We start from the raw sequence: 16,173 nt of genomic DNA on the forward strand, positions 1-16,173 counted from the left end.
TGTTAGTATTAATTAATTTTCTTAAAAAATTACAAGATAAAAAAAATTGAAAAATTAAAGTTTGAATTCTCACAAATTTTGTAAAAAATACATTTTAGAGTTGTAAAAATCAATACTTGGAATTTTATTTTGTAAAAATGTTATTTAAAAATAATTTTCCAGGTTTTTTGTTAGTAGTCTCTTTTACTGCTACAGAAACTGTAATTTTTTAATTGCGTTTTTTCCGGACATTAAAAAAAATTACTTATATTTTTAGAAAATGTCGACACGTTACACTTTTGGTATTATTAATAATACATCGCGCTAGGATATTTAACGCGACCTGCCAAGATAACAAACTCGTCGCTGGTGATAACTATCATGAATGGATGATTGACTTCAAAATAGAGATTACCCAGATGTTTCGTCGCTGTTGGCTAATAGTTATGGACGGCTGAAAAATAAATTTTACTGTACTGATACCTGATTTTGCATTTGATTAGTTACACTGATAGAAGGATTTAGTACGGAGTACTAAATTGATTTAGTAACAAAATTTTTATTCATTTAGTTGGGAGAAACAAATATTTTGTACCCATCAATATTATTTGTTACAGTTTGATAAATGATTTCTTTATATGAACAAAGCCTTATTACATGGAAATAAATATTTATTTCCACCAAATAATATTTAGTAACAGGTACTAAATATTTCTTTGGCAAGTATTCTCGGTAGATGGCTATGCTTTAATTCCAATGTTTATGTGATACATAACCTATTCACTGACTCAGATTATTTTATTAAGGAAGTTCGAGCGTAACTAATGAGTCAAAATAGTGTTAAAATTTTTTTTTAATTTTAGTTTTCTCAATATCCGTCAAAATTCTTTATTTTAATTTAAAATAATTTAAATAATTTAATAATTGATAATTTTTACTTATTTAATAAAGTAAAGTAATAAAATGACTTTGGTATTTATTACTTGCCGGAATAAATAAACAGATTTGGCAATAGCGCGCTTGATTATACCCATAACTGAGACGTAGATGAGTGTGTGAGTTAAACATTTCTCTCTCTGTAACTATATTTCTATCCTTTTCTTTTTTCTCAGCTGTTGTATAGTTTTTTATCCGTTAAAGTTGGCGGTTAATATTGAAAAAAATAATTAAAGTCTCGACAAAAGTTTGTCCGCCATAAGAGCCCGTGTGTAAGGAGATAAAATATGTGATTTTTAAAATTTAATATCTAAGTAACTAAACGGTGAATCTTTGTTAAATTTTGGGATTAGATAGATGACATATTTATTTATACGTATATTTAATTTCAAAGCTCAAAGTTGGAAATTATTTTTTACATTAGATTCGCTCTAACTTCCTTAAGCTCGATTTTGGGAGATAGGTAATAGTCACTTCATTATCTGCGGTAGGGATTATTGTATCTGAGTATACAGTTATAATTATTGCGGCCAATACAATTAGATCTGAGTGAATATTAAATTAATATAATTATTTATTTATTGCATTCAATGAGTACAATTTTGTAATTATAAAAGCAGAGATAGAATGAACTTACGGATTTCCATGTTTAGTTGAGACTTATCATTCATAAGGAAACTTAATGAAGACCTCATGTAAAAAGTGCGTAATATATAGCTCGATTTTATCAAAGATAAATAGATTGTTTGACACCAATTGGTGATTGGTAAGAAATACAGATCAGTGCACACATAAAAGTAAATAAAAATTTTATAACCGATTGAAGACCGGATATAAGCCTTTTTTGTTATCAGTATTAGTACACTTGTCTTCATAAAATTAACTTCGACGCAACAAAAATCGAAAGTAATTAATAAACGAGGATAGGTGAAATATTTATTTTAAGAGCTATAATTTTAAATTAAGTGTACTTCTAAGTAATAATTTATTTATTTACTTTTGATAATCAATTAAAATTTGTAAGCTTTAGGTAATAATACAGAAAATAATCAGGTCATTTTATATTTAAATAATTTAATTACAGAGTTGAGTAATACCTAATCTCATAACTTGAAATATTTATTTGCATAATAATTGTTTTAAAATTTATGATAGATAATAATTTATTTATTTTTTTCTGTTTCAGGTAAGTGTTTGTCATTAAAGTTGGATATTTTTGTTTTTCTAAATATTGCCGGTGAATTTTAAAAATTGCATCGAGTGGGTGAGTCAAAGACATTTTGATACCAAAATAAGTTATGAAATTGTTTATTTAAAAATTAGACCTATTAATTAATTAATCACGGATTCGCTCGCTAGCGTGCTGAGAGATAAATTTATTCATCACGAATACAAACGTCCTTGGAATTTAGTAAAAATTCTTACCTTATATTATTGAATATTGTAGTGTATAAATGTGAATTTTATTTATTAAATGAATGAAATTTATATTGTACTAAATTAATTAACGTAACAAAGTAAATTCATAATTGAATTTGTGGAGCATACAAACAACACATGTATTGAATATCAATAAACAGCGATTTTATTTAAATAAAACTTTAACCAGGATTCAAATAATATTTTCATCTATACTAAATTAAATAATAATCAAAGGAAGAAAGCTGAATAAGCATTTTATTAAACACAAGTTAATTTTTCCCCTCAGCAAATAAATTTGTCTCTTAGTATGCTCGAGTAAAAAAGATTAACAAAAAACTAGAAACAATATTACAAATAAGTTTAATTACTATTAATTCACCGGGAAACAATACCAGCAGATAGTCGTGATACAGTCGCACTTGCTAGGCCTCGACTATCTTGAAAGCGTCTCTGAGCTCCGTTATTAAACACACGTAATCTTTCATGCCGATGATTCTTGGTGCTTAAGATGCACCGTCATCGATCTGTTGTTCCTCGATTTTAAAATAATAAAAATAGCTGTGTATCCACGGTATCGGTTACACACTATGTACGATAAATCCATAAAGATATATTATAATTTTAATTAAATTCAAGTCAAACAGTTTTGAGTAGGTGGAATAGAATGTGAGAGAACCGTAACATAAAAACGTAACCCATGCATACCCTATATTTATTATATATCTTATTTTTTTTTTTTTTTTTTTTTTAAATTAGACTCACTATTAGCCAGATATTATTAGTCTTAATTACAACATGACATTATAAAATTTAAATTAACGTCGGGTCATTAATGCGTGCATTGAAAAGTTGCATTCCCGTATCAGTCGCCACTATTGCGCAGATAAAAGGTTTGTCGACTGTAATTGATGGTGTGTCTAGTATTAAACAGTAAGCAACCGCCATCATAGCTGCAACATAAAATTCAAATCAAAAACTCATTATTTTGCATGTAATAAATTATTTCATTAACTTACATATTCAATATTTACGTTATAATTATTCACAGTCTGATTCGCGATGGCTAATTTATCTTTTTATCTGATTTCATAATAATTACAGAGATTTATTTTATTATTTTTTATTTCGCAGTAATAACTTCTTGTCAAAATACAATTTATTAACAATTAAAAATAAATAATAATAAAGTTAGGTGATAATGAAAAGAATTTTTTTTAACGAATAGTTGATAGTTATTTATAGTTATTTACAAAAATTAATCATTACAAACAGTGAAGTTTCGTGAGATTAAAACAAAGCTAAAATAATAATAAAGTTTTCATTCAGAGACTGAAATAAAATGAAAATGGAAAGCCGTGAAGATAAATGAATCAAGCTTGAATAGGATCAACGACACGGGCGTTGAAAAGTTGTGCTCCAGTTTGAGTGGCCACAATAGCACAAATAAATGGTCTATCCACGGTGAAATCAACTGTCATCGGTAAACTGCATCTCATCATTAACATAGCTCCAACAAAAACAACAATACACGATTATTTACGAGAAAATGATTCAATGATGATCAAAACAATAATTCACAAATTTTACTACACATAGAAAAAAAAAATACATTCAAGAAAGTGAAACTTACCAGTTACTGCTGCAGCTTCACTGCCTTCTTCATTAACTTCAATAAATGCTTTCTGAATAACTTTACTGACTTTCAATCGTTCTGAATCGGTAATGTTTCCAAAATCGGCTGAATTTTCGAAGATTTCCTTCACTCCCATCTAAAATAATCAACAAATAAACCAATTTTTAATAATTTGAACATTAGGAGTCATTTTTAAAATTCTAATCTTACTCTTGCGACTAAAAAGTACATACCTTAACAAGAGTGTCTTGGAGCTGGAATTCACTTTCGATTTTAAATTTCGGAAGCCTTAGCTCAACTTCTATGCGAGCGCGATCTCTGTGAAGATCTTTGAAATTTATTTCATGCAAATGTCTCTCACATGCCTTCAGTCCATTCATTTCAGTCGGCAAGATAATGAACATACTGATTGAATCGCTGGAATCAGTGCTCTGAAAAACCAACAGTCAAATTAAGTTAGCTAAAAGTCAACCAATATCAGAAATAAAAACATTAAAGACTCGGAATAAAAAATAGATACTTCGTAAGGAAGCTCAACATAAGTAGCTTCAAACTCTGGAATATGGCCGAAATTGTAATGTGCTTTCCTGTACATCATCGGGACTTGTTTGGTAGTATTTTCGTCGACATAGAATGGCATGGGTTCCGTTAGCTCAGGATCGAATTTTTGCTTCCAATTTCCTTTGAAATAGACTGCGTTGATCAAAACGAGTCTCGTGTCTCCGTCCAGGTCATCTGAAATGTGTTTTATTATATTACTAGCTGTTACTCGCCCGCTCCACTGGGCGCTTTATAGAATTGCATTTTTAGATCTAGACTTGAAATTTAATTAGAGTATTGTTTTGACTTGCACAAATTCCAAATTCTGTCGAATTGGCATGCACCTTTTATCCATATAATTATTCTAGCTAATATTCATTGTAACTTTCAATGTGCAATCATTATAACATTCCCGTGTCTTTCTTACAAAAATTAATAATAATTGATATAAAAAAAAAAAAATTGTAATGAGCATTGAAAGTTTCAGTTGAAGAAATTGCAGGTCTCATAAGTGAAGAAATTTGTCTAGTATATAAATATAACCAATAGAACTAAAAAATTTATTTTAAACAAATGACAATCGAATAGCATAAATTTGATTGCAATAAACATTCATTATTTATAAGTCAAAAAAATATAGGCTTCGGATAAGTAATCACCAGTATATCATATACTAAAACCTTCTCCGAAACACGTTGCATCTTATGGTATTAGTATTATTCCGATCGGTTCAGTAGTTTTCGCAGTATAACCGGACAAAAAAACCGGCTCTTCATTTATTATTATAGATATAAAGTAATAAATTAAATTATCAAGATTTATAACATACAACAGTATTTTTTCTGAAGTAACGAGTCATATCTTTCAATCAGTAGCGTTATCGGAAACACAATACCCGTAGCAGAATTACGTGTTCATTTTTAGTTCAATACAAGTAAAGAATTATCGCATATTTTGCTTCTGATCACATCCGCTGATGTAATCTACTTGTGAGATTTATGAATAATAATTGTATAGAAGTACTTGCCTGGTTTTATGACATCTTTGATGCGATCATTAGTCTTTTCTTCACACCAAGCATTAATAGTCCCAGCGGCTTTTGCAGATTTTCCAAAATCGATAACTTCCGACACAGATCGGAATGTTTTTTCCGTCAGCTCTTTAAATTCTGTCTTCACGTCGAATCCTACATTGAAGTAAATTTTGTTGGCCAAACGAAGCTCCACTTTTTTGACAGCCTGTCAAGACAGGTCAATCAAGTACTTGCAGAGATAGCTAATAAAAATCATTAAAAAAACTTACATTCAGAGTGTCAACAAGCGATTGAAAGCCGTTCTTGTTAACTTGATCGTCTTCGGATAATCTCAAGGCATTTTTCAGTTCTTTCTCGGTATTTCCGCGAGCCCCATAGGTGACCATCGATAACACCATCGACACACTGACCGGCGAACAGATGAAGTTTGAACTTTCATCTCCTGCCAATGCCTACATTTAGTATTACAAGTTATTATTAATTGTTATCATATTTTCCAATGTTGATTATTTGTAGTTGTAATTATAAATTATTATTTTTAAAATTAGGTATATACCTGGTAAAAATTGGTTGAAAATTTATCGAGACTTGTTGCTACGGTGCGTAAAGCCTCGTTCACAGGTGTAGTCATTGCGAATGGATTTCTGTCGTGAATAAATGCTCAACGTAAACTGTGGTATGCTAGTTAAACGTAGACTCGCGATCGATTGAATAGAAGGTCTCTCTGCGAGTAAATGCGACGAACTGGCGCCTTTTCGTGAGTATAGCGAAGACAACGCCTGCTACTAGACTATTGCGCGATGACGCAAAGTCACGTGATGGTTATTTATTTTTATGTTTATTTGTATTCTCGATTATGCTCACTCGACTTTTTGCTAAAATATTAATCTTCGAGATACCGTGTAATCTTCTAATTTTAATCTTGTTTATCGTTAAATTAATTTTAAAGGTATATTTAATAAAAAAAAAAACTTCGTAGGAAATTTTCACAATAATTCTTTTAATTTAGCTCAGTCATTTATTTTTATTTATTTTATCTGCTGCTAACTTAAGTGGGTTATTTCATTGTTTTTTAAACATTTTATATATTATATCAATTATTTGAAAATTATAAGCAGAGTTACATATTCAACAACACTCTAAATAAATACAATGGTTATTTTTATCACATGAGTAATACAATCTTAATCTAAGGATTTCCGCGTTGAATCATCGATGTAATTATCGTGTACTTTTAAAGCTAAATTACTCAATAGGGTTTTAGATATATACTTTATTTATTTATTTTATTTTTTTTTTTTTATGAATGAGTCTTCGTCGTCTGAAGGTTAGTCAATACAGAGGTCAATGACTCGCGCGCAATGTTGTGTAATTATTCAGAAATAGTTTAAAAGCTTATGTTAGATTGAAGTTAAGCCGTGAATTATTTATCGTCAGTCTTCATTTATCCAGCAGTCGGATCGATGATACGGGCATTGAAAAGTGGTGTCCCAGTTTCTGTGGCGACTATTACACACACAAATGGTCTGTTTACGATGAACGGTGTGGGTTCCATCAAGCATCCTTTCTTTGGCATTAACAATGCTGCTCAAAAAATAAAAGATTTTTGTAAATTTTATTAAATATTTAACTTGATGGATTTACATTTAAATAACAATGGCTTAGTAGCTTTTAATTCTACAATTAAGCTATGAGTAATATTATAATTTAAATTTCAAATTGAATAATTTCAATTATTGTAGAGAAATATTGGTTCATTAAACTTTTCGTAAGTCCATTTAGTTTTTAATTTTTGAGCGATTTTATAATTTATTTAAAGTCAAATTTTAATTCGATTAAATGTGAATATTATAACAAAAAAGAAAAAAAATTAAATTAGTTTTAATGATAAAAAATGAGATGTTAAAATGTAAAAAAAAAAAATTGAATAGTTTTTAAGCGCTCAGTAACTAATTTTAATGGACACAAAAAATTTACCAGTTACTGAAGCGGCAACACTTCCTAATTCGTCAACTTCTAAAATAGTTTTTTGTATCACTTTACTGACGCTTAATTGTGACGACTCGGAAATTCCACTAAAGTTTGCAGACGGTTCAAAAATTCCGTTCAAACCCAACTAATGAAAATAGAAAAAATTACGTTAAAAAATTATTTTCTTCAAACTTCCCCCATGAAAAAAAAATACTAAAAAAATATATGTCGAAATATATAAAATATATATAAAAATCGGCCAAAAGTCAGTTATTAAAAATATATTTACTATACATAATTTGTATATTTTTTTATAGTTTTTAATATATTTTTTATGTATTTCGACATATGTTTTTTTATATTTTTTTTTCATGGGGGTTAAATTATTAATTAAAAAAAAAATTATTTACTTTCGTCAAAATATTTTTTAAATTCAACGTGCTCTCGACTTTGAACCTAGGAAGTTGTAATTCGCACTCTCTCATATGATCTCCAGCATTTTTATGTAAATCCTTGAAGTTAACATCATGTAAATTGACCTCGATTTTATTAGTACTATTGACCTCATTGGGTAAGATAATAAACATCGTGACAGGATGGTTTCCATCACTGCTCTATCGACAAGCATAAATATCAATAACAATGAAAAATGTATACTGATTGAAATTGTTTATCAAAACAATGAATACTTTATAAAGAAGCTCGATAATTTTAGCGTCAAGATCAGGCAGCTCGTTGTAGTTATATCTGGCTTTTTTCCGCATCATCGGCACGTCCTTAACAGTATTCTCATCAATATGAAACGGCTCGGGTTCTGTATACTTAGGATCAAATTTCCACTTCCACTCGCCTCTAAAGTACACCGCATTTATCAGAACGATTTGCGAGTCACATAAATCAGCTGCGAAAATTAATTCATTTTCCATTGCATAAGACTATTATTGAAGGCTCTTCAAGAAGGTCTATTAATAAATTGATAAGAATAACTTGCCTGGTTTAACAACGTCTTTTATGAAATTATTAGTCTCTTCTCCACACCAACTATTAATAGTCCCAGCAGCTTCTGCAGATTTTCCAAAATCGATAACTTCCGACACAGATCGGAATGTTTTTTCCGTCAGCTCTTTAAATTCTGTCTTCACGTCGAATCCTACATTGAAGTAAATTTTGTTGGCCAAACGAAGCTCCACTTTCTCGACAGCCTGTCAAGACAGCTCAGTCAAGTACTGGCAGAGATAGCCAACAAAAATCATTAAAAAAACTTACATTCAGAGTGTCAACAAGCGATTGAAAGCCGTTCTTGTTAACTTGATCATCTTCGGATAATCTCAAGGCATTTCTCAGTTCTTTCTCGGTGTTTCCGTGAGCCCCAAAGGTGACCATCGATAACACCATCGACACACTGATCGGCGAGCAGATGAAGTTAGAACTTTCATCTCCTGCCAATGCCTAAATTTAGTATTACAAGTTATTATTAATTGTTATCATCTTTTCCAATGTTGATTATTTGTAGTTACAATTATAAATTATTATTTTTAAAATTAGATAAATACCTTGTAAAAATTCGTCGAAAACTGATTGATACCAGAGGCTACGGTATGCAGAGCTTTATTCTCCTCAGACATCTTTCAAACTTGTCTGTTTAAAATGCAAAGTTAACCGCAAATTGGCGTATTCATACAGGAAGCGAGTGGATGCTTACAGCTGCAATAGGGATGACGTAATGTCACGTGGGATGCACGCATGTGTTGTTTTTAGATTTTTATTGACTACACTCGCGTCTTGTTTACCCTCAAAGCATAAATCAACTATCATTGCTCATTTCATTATACAAAATATTTATTTTTCTAGCATTTACATTATTATAATTACAGAATGTACAGTTGAATATAAATAAATCGTTATTTGTATCGTTTTTTTATTGGTTTACTTTGATGGATCAACCACGTGGCCTTGTAAAAGTATTGTATTCGTTGAAGTATGGACAATCTTGACGATAAACGGCCTGTTGAGAACTATGCGTGAAGAATATCCTCCAGATGTCATTCTTCCAACCAGTCCTTCAATAAAATTCAGTTTTGATTAGTTCTTCAACAATTTATAGCATGAGATTTACCCACCAGTAGAAGCTCCAGCTTCATCAACTTCAATGACAGCTTTCTGCACCGCTTTAGTAATCTTCATAAATTTTTCAGTGATTCCGCTGAAATCAGCGCGATCACGAAACATTCTCCGCATTCCCATCATATCTAGAATTGGTTGAAGATCAATCGTGCTCGCGATTTTGAATTTAGGCATGTAGAGCTCTATGTTGTTCTCATAACCTTTGAAATGAAGTTTTCTGTAGTCTATATACCTTAGAGTTTGCTCGATTTCTTCCAGACCCTCTTCTTTTATCGGTAGAATTACAAACATACTCAGAGAATGGCCGGGATTGCTAGTCTATTTCAAAATCATTAGTTTTTTAGTTACTTAAGTATTTGGAAGAAAATGATAGTAAAAATAGTAAAATTTGTCATACATCATAAGGAAGTTCGACGTAAACAGCCTTTCCTTCAGCGAGAAGTCCATAATTAAACCTACTTTTTTGGTACATCATTGGAGCGTACTTGTAAGTTTTTGAATTAGTGAAAAATGGTTGCAGACTGGTGTGTTCGGTTTTAAACGGCGACTTCCAAGATCCTTTGAAATAAACTGCGTTTACGAGGATTGAAAAGCCTTTTTTGATGTCTTCTATTTTTTGGGCAATCACAATAAAAATTTTAAGTTAAAAATTCTAATAAATGTATAGTAAGGTGTGCCAAAATGTAACTTCCGTGAAGAACCTTTTAAAATTGGAATTTTGAGTTCCACTTTTAACAGCAGCTGTGTTTGGGCATTTCCTTAGATATTTCGGGGTGAGAGGATTTATTTGATGTTGTTAAAATTTTTAACAGAAGTTTTAGTTGAGCACTTCTGGCCAAATTTTGAATTATCTGCGGAAATGCCCAAACTAAGCTCTTGTTAAAAAATTCTGTAAAAATAAAATCTATCATTTCACCCCAAAATATTTCAGTAAATGCTGAAACACAGCCCCTGTTAAAAGCGGAACTCAAAATTCCAATTTTAAAAGGTTCTTCACGGAAGTTACATTTTGGCGCACCCTAATGTATAGTATAGTAAAAACATGACTGATAGAGTACCAGGTTGAACGATATCTTTAATCAGGTTTTTGGTGAATCTTTTGCACCAGTTATTGATATATTGAGCTGTATACTCGGGTTTTTCAAAGTAAAGTCTTCTTGTAGGCGATTTGAAGACATTTTTGGTCATATTACTAAATTCCCGATGGACATTCAAGTGATGGTCGATAAACAACCCTTGCGCTAACTTAAGATTGACCTTTTTTATTTTCTGTTTAACAAAAATTTTTCATTAAGCGCCAGCTATCACTAATTCTTATCGTTAGTTAGTTACGAGTTCTTACATGCAATGCCGTAATAAGTGACAGGAAACCCTTTTGCCCTAGCTTATCGTCTACTGGCAAATGTAAATTAGACTTCATTTCATATTCCGTGGCACCCTGGGCGCCATAAGCTGCCATTGATAATGCAATCCCTGTACTCAAGGGTGAACTTATCAGATTACCTTTATGTAATTTAGCCGTTTTCTAAAGTTGGAAATTAGATGTGTGTAAAAATAATCGTGTTTTTGGTTAGACGGGTTAATTAATAATGTTTCTACCTTGTATAAATCTACCGCGAATTGGTTCATTCCTTTAGTTGTTTGATAAAGAGCATTTTTTCTTCGTCTCGAAACAGCTTTTGCTGACGTGCAAGCCAAAATCGCTCCAAAAATAAACCATGTTTCTAAAAAATTAATTTTTTGAGTAACTACGAAATATTTTGAAATTAACTTTGGCCTATTCAAGTTTCAAAATTTTTTAAATGTATAATCAAAGTTTATTTATAAAATAAATTAGCGTTTTTGTACTTAATCGTAGAAATTAAAAATATTTTTTACTTACTGAAATCCATAATGTTGGCGAGGATATAGATGACATGATAACGGCGGAAGCTTTTTAAATACCAAAATAATCTCGGATAAATTCACCGTAACGTAAATGATCTTGAGCTGTTAATTAAAACCTAAATAACAGTATAAAATTTTCTACACCATTAATTACAAATAATATAAAGATCGTATTATTAAATCAGAATTTTATTGAAGATATTAATTTGTACATATTTATTTTTTAATAAGACATTAATGTGACGATTGATTAAACAAAAGATAAATCTTAAAATTACATAACCAATGTATACATATTTTTGACAATGAAGTAAGTCTTTTTTTCATTAATTTCAATGCTGTAGTATTTAAATTACAATAAAATCATTTAAAATTTTAAAATGTATTAAGTTTCAGTATGATTTAAAGAACCAAGTTAGCGTTCCCACTATTTAAATTTAAATTATTCTAATTAATCATTTGAATTCTAAATTAGTGTCTCATCAACCCAATTTATGATTCATAATCGCAATAATTGAAACAATAATAAAAATTATCACTCAGTCCTTCATTGGCGACTTAACGTGTCCTTGAAGTAAAATATTATTTGTAGCGTTATGATAAATAACAAAAACAAAAGGACGATTTACATCAACAGTGATCGGTATCGTGTGCCAACTCCTTGATGACTCAAAAAGCACATTATTATCTGAAAAATACGTAAAACAATAATGCATGATAAATTATATCATTGAGCGATTCAAAGTCCAGTTTATCACAAATATGCATGATAGTAGGAATGAAATAGAAGCAGAAGTAATGCAATGAAAGTTAATTTAATCCAGACGAATTTATTTCCAGACAAAAAAAATAATTACCACTAGTAGTTGCCGCCTCAGTACCATGTTCATGAACTTCTATCAAAGCCTTTTGGATTATTTTACTGATCTTAAGTGGTTGACGCTCGGAAATGCCCGAGAAATTGGCGTCATCACGAAACATATTACTCATTTCCATTTTTTCAAGAAACGGTTCAAGATTCAGATTACTTTCAACTTTGAACTTTGGCATGTGCAAGTATATTTCAGTCTTCAAGTGATGGTCTACCAGCGACGCAAAGTTTATCTGATCTAGATTATCTTCAACTTTGCTGAGACCTCCAATTTGATTTGGTAAAATTACAAACATGCTTGTCGCGTCTTCTCTGTGAAGTTTCTGTTAATTTTTTAAATTATTATCATTTTATTCTTCAGAATAAGGATATTGACGTTCTAATTAGCAAATTTTCTAACTTCATTTTAGAGAATCTTTCATTTTTATGAAAATACAATTAGTTCGAAATTTATTATCACTTTAAAAAACCATTTAATATTTAATAGAGATATAATATTTTGGTTAGGATCATTCAAATAATTTATAAGCGGACTATTACTACATCAAATATTAAAAAATCACCCTCTAAAAAATAAGGAGTTAGACCAATTGCTAATTAGATCGTCAATATCTGGAGTTTAAAAAATTTTTGTCATTTATTTCTTACCTCGTAAGGAAGTTCGATATATATGGCATCTAAATCTGGCAAAGGTCCATAATTAAAGGAATTAAGCTGGTACATAGTGTCGACATGCTTTGTGGTTTTTTCATCAATATTGAACAGCCTAGGTCGGGTGTTTTCAGAATCGAATTTTAGTAACCATGGACCACTAAAATAAGCGACACTTGCCAAAATCATTATTGCGTCATTTATGTCATCTGTATGAATCAAAAATAATTATAGAAGACATTATTACTATACTCACTTATAAAACGCTTAGCTTAACTTAAATTTAACAAAACAGTTTATAAATATCAAATTTATGTACGTTAACCTACGAGAATCGATTATCCGAGTGATAGCGTCGTTGGTTTTTTTTCCACACCACTTATTGATCGCTTTAACTGCTTCTGATGAGTGCTTAAAATTCACGTGTCTAGTCGATGACCCAAAGACGTTTTTGGTCGTATGCTTGAAGTCGTGTCTAACTTCATAACTTTCTGAGACGAAAACTTTTTGACCCAAATCAAGTCTTACTTTTTCCATTTTCTAAATGAAAGACAAAAGTTTGTCATGCAATAGATCGATAATCCTTAAACCTATAAAATTGAATGTAATCTTACGCTGAAAGTATCAACAAGCTTCTGAAATCCATTTTTATTAGCTTCTTTATCTTCAGGCAGATGTAGACCAGATATCAGCTGTTGTTCTGTTGTTTCGTTTGCCCCATAAGCTGCCATAGATAACATGATTCCGATACTTAGAGGCGAATAAATTATATTATCTTTGTCAGAACCCGATATCGTCTGAATATATGATTAAAAATCATATTCATTAGTGTGTATTATAAAAAAAAATTTTTTTTTATACTTACCTTGTGAAAATCGATTGAAAATTTTCTTATTCCTCCCAAAACCGCGTGCATGTTCTTGACTTCCGGGCGATCTTCGGCCATTTTTTCGGGATACTTTCGCTTTTTTCGTTAAAGGATTTCCAGAGTTGATTTATTTAAGGATAAATAATTTTTATTGTTATTGATTGAAATAATTTTATTTTTGACATTAAGTAAATTTAGGTTTGACTTCCGCAATAATAATTTTACAATCATACAATCAAATTTATATGCGTATGTCTGTTTGTTTTTAAATTAAACGTTATCTTATGTTATCAATTATTAATATCTTTTCGACAAATCAGAAAACAACATTTTAAACCCAAAAATTTAATAATAATAATAATAAACTAATGGTCATTAAATGATAAATTGATTAAAATTTGTAATTTTTCTGAATTAAATTACAAAAGTTGTCAATTTTACTTTCAAAACTACTCACCACTTATTTGCAGTCTAAATTTTTCTAAAATCACTCTTTTTTTTTTTTGAAAATTTATAACGAAAATTTATATTTTTATTGAGAAAATTTATTTAATTAATTAACAAAAAAGTTATAAGAAACATAACCTGAACATTTTTAATAACCAAAATTTAATAAAGCCTGATAGAACTAATCGGACTCTGAACTGTTTTCAAGTAAAATATGTTTTATATAAATAAACTTATACAAAAAATGAAATGTAACATAATAAAAAATAAACTTTAATAAAAAATTCTCACAGACCCATTATCGTTCAATTAACGATATGAAGTTAGTATTTATCGCGAATCATAAAATAACAAGTCTTGAAGTGAAGGTAATTCACTTAGGTAATCAATAATACAAATGACGTGTGTACTTACTAGTATTTTACTGAACAAATGTATTAACTAAATTACTGTTAGTTAGTATCAATTATGATCACTTGTATTTATTATTATTGGTCTTATTTTCGACAAAGTGTCAAAGAAAAGTGACTTTGTCTGCAACTGTCTCACTGCACGAAGAGTAAGTAACAACTATTGTCGAGCTACTGAGAGAATCGCTTTGAATTGATGGTGGGGCAATACGGTTCGTGCGCTAACTCAATAGATGCTCGTGTTAGTATTAGTGTTAGATATAATAGCGCTAAGTCATGCCATAGTTTATGTATATATGTTGATAGTATGAACTTGCAATGTGTATTGACATTTTTATATCATGGATATTTCTAAAATTGTTAGAATTCCTGCTTTATCTTACCGTCTATGGAGGCCAACAACGCAGAAAACGATAATACCAACCGGGTATTTTCCGTTTGTTTTTTTTAATAAATATTAAATATGTATAAAATTCTAAAGGCAATATTGTTGTAATATAGAATTCGAAAAACCGGTTTTAGAGATTTTTATGGTACGTTTGTGTTACTTTATCAATGGCCACGAATTGTGTTAAATTATCCCTAAATTTCTATGAAAAAAAAAAAAGTAATTAAGAAAGTACGAGCACCAAGGCAACTTTTAATAAAAGTCTTGATTTTTTTTTAATGTGAAGTTTAAATATGTCTAAATAAATTCCGAAAATTTGAAGAAAATTGCCCGATTTCTTGAATAAATAATTAACTTCGAAGTTGAGCAATTTAACATTGGTTTTATGGGGTACCCTCCAAACATTGATGAATTTCTGTATTTTTCTCGTAAAACTGTCGGTGAATATTTTTAAAAAACTTATGGATGAAAGTAAATATATTAGTGATAAATTTAATTCAAAAAAATTTACACTTGTCCGACTAATTAAAGTGTATTAATTAAAAGAAAAATAAATGTCGCCATTAGCCAATGTTAAATGTATATCTATATATTGAGAAAAATCATATGGTTACTGCTCTTCCCTTACCGCACTAGTCGATACCTATCCTCACCCCGCCTAGCGCTCGTACTTCCTTAAGGTAGTTGTAGCGTGATAGGCATTTCAACAGAAAATTATGAAATTTTTTTTATTGAAAGATAAATATATTAATAATTCACTACCAAAATTTCAGATCAATTGACCGCACCGTTTTTGAGTAATTAATTTTCGAAATTGTATCTTTTACACGTAGAGGTATAGAGAGATGGTAAAGTTAGTATGAAATCTTTGGCCCACTCGAGTGGTACGGAAGATTTCATACTAACTTTACCATCTCTCTATACCTCTAAATATTTGAATAAAAATTGAAACTATGACGGATAATAACACATAAAATATTTTCTATTTGTCTCTCTTTTTCCAAAACGACGTA

General features: G+C 30.0%; 3 protein-coding genes and 1 long non-coding RNA gene across 4 annotated transcripts; all 4 read right to left on the reverse strand.

Annotated features, from left to right (window-relative positions):
- Window positions 1-3,091: 3,091 nt before the first annotated feature.
- LOC123269405 lies at window positions 3,092-3,478 on the reverse strand. Its single transcript, XR_006510399.1, has 2 exons — window positions 3,354-3,478; window positions 3,092-3,287 (listed from the first exon to the last, which is right to left on the reverse strand). It is a non-coding gene; the product is annotated as an uncharacterized LOC123269405 (long non-coding RNA).
- Window positions 3,479-3,512: 34 nt separating this feature from the next.
- LOC123268988 lies at window positions 3,513-15,195 on the reverse strand. The gene is made up of 23 exons (XM_044734461.1): window positions 14,777-15,195; window positions 13,913-14,037; window positions 13,662-13,844; window positions 13,377-13,587; window positions 13,045-13,256; window positions 12,383-12,719; window positions 12,068-12,213; window positions 10,981-11,163; window positions 10,697-10,907; window positions 10,036-10,247; window positions 9,635-9,956; window positions 9,462-9,574; window positions 8,781-8,963; window positions 8,506-8,716; window positions 8,204-8,415; window positions 7,521-7,659; window positions 6,100-6,206; window positions 5,813-5,995; window positions 5,538-5,748; window positions 4,491-4,705; window positions 4,204-4,401; window positions 3,968-4,106; window positions 3,513-3,850 (listed from the first exon to the last, which is right to left on the reverse strand). The coding sequence occupies exons 2-23, from the start codon at window positions 13,991-13,993 to the stop codon at window positions 3,708-3,710; spliced, it is 4,152 nt and encodes a 1,383-aa protein (XP_044590396.1). The 5' UTR covers window positions 13,994-14,037; window positions 14,777-15,195; the 3' UTR covers window positions 3,513-3,707.
- LOC123269397 (antichymotrypsin-2-like) lies at window positions 6,142-9,223 on the reverse strand. Its single transcript, XM_044735087.1, has 7 exons — window positions 9,068-9,223; window positions 8,781-8,963; window positions 8,506-8,716; window positions 8,204-8,415; window positions 7,925-8,128; window positions 7,521-7,659; window positions 6,142-7,127 (listed from the first exon to the last, which is right to left on the reverse strand). The coding sequence occupies exons 1-7, from the start codon at window positions 9,137-9,139 to the stop codon at window positions 6,988-6,990; spliced, it is 1,161 nt and encodes a 386-aa protein (XP_044591022.1). The 5' UTR covers window positions 9,140-9,223; the 3' UTR covers window positions 6,142-6,987.
- Window positions 9,388-11,545, reverse strand: LOC123269395 (ovalbumin-related protein X-like). Its single transcript, XM_044735085.1, has 7 exons — window positions 11,521-11,545; window positions 11,238-11,362; window positions 10,981-11,163; window positions 10,697-10,907; window positions 10,036-10,247; window positions 9,635-9,956; window positions 9,388-9,574 (listed from the first exon to the last, which is right to left on the reverse strand). The coding sequence occupies exons 1-7, from the start codon at window positions 11,528-11,530 to the stop codon at window positions 9,441-9,443; spliced, it is 1,197 nt and encodes a 398-aa protein (XP_044591020.1). The 5' UTR covers window positions 11,531-11,545; the 3' UTR covers window positions 9,388-9,440.
- Window positions 15,196-16,173: the final 978 nt, after the last annotated feature.

This window comes from Cotesia glomerata, linkage group LG7 (assembly GCF_020080835.1).
Source record: "Cotesia glomerata isolate CgM1 linkage group LG7, MPM_Cglom_v2.3, whole genome shotgun sequence".
NCBI classification, from domain to species: domain Eukaryota; kingdom Metazoa; phylum Arthropoda; class Insecta; order Hymenoptera; family Braconidae; genus Cotesia; species Cotesia glomerata.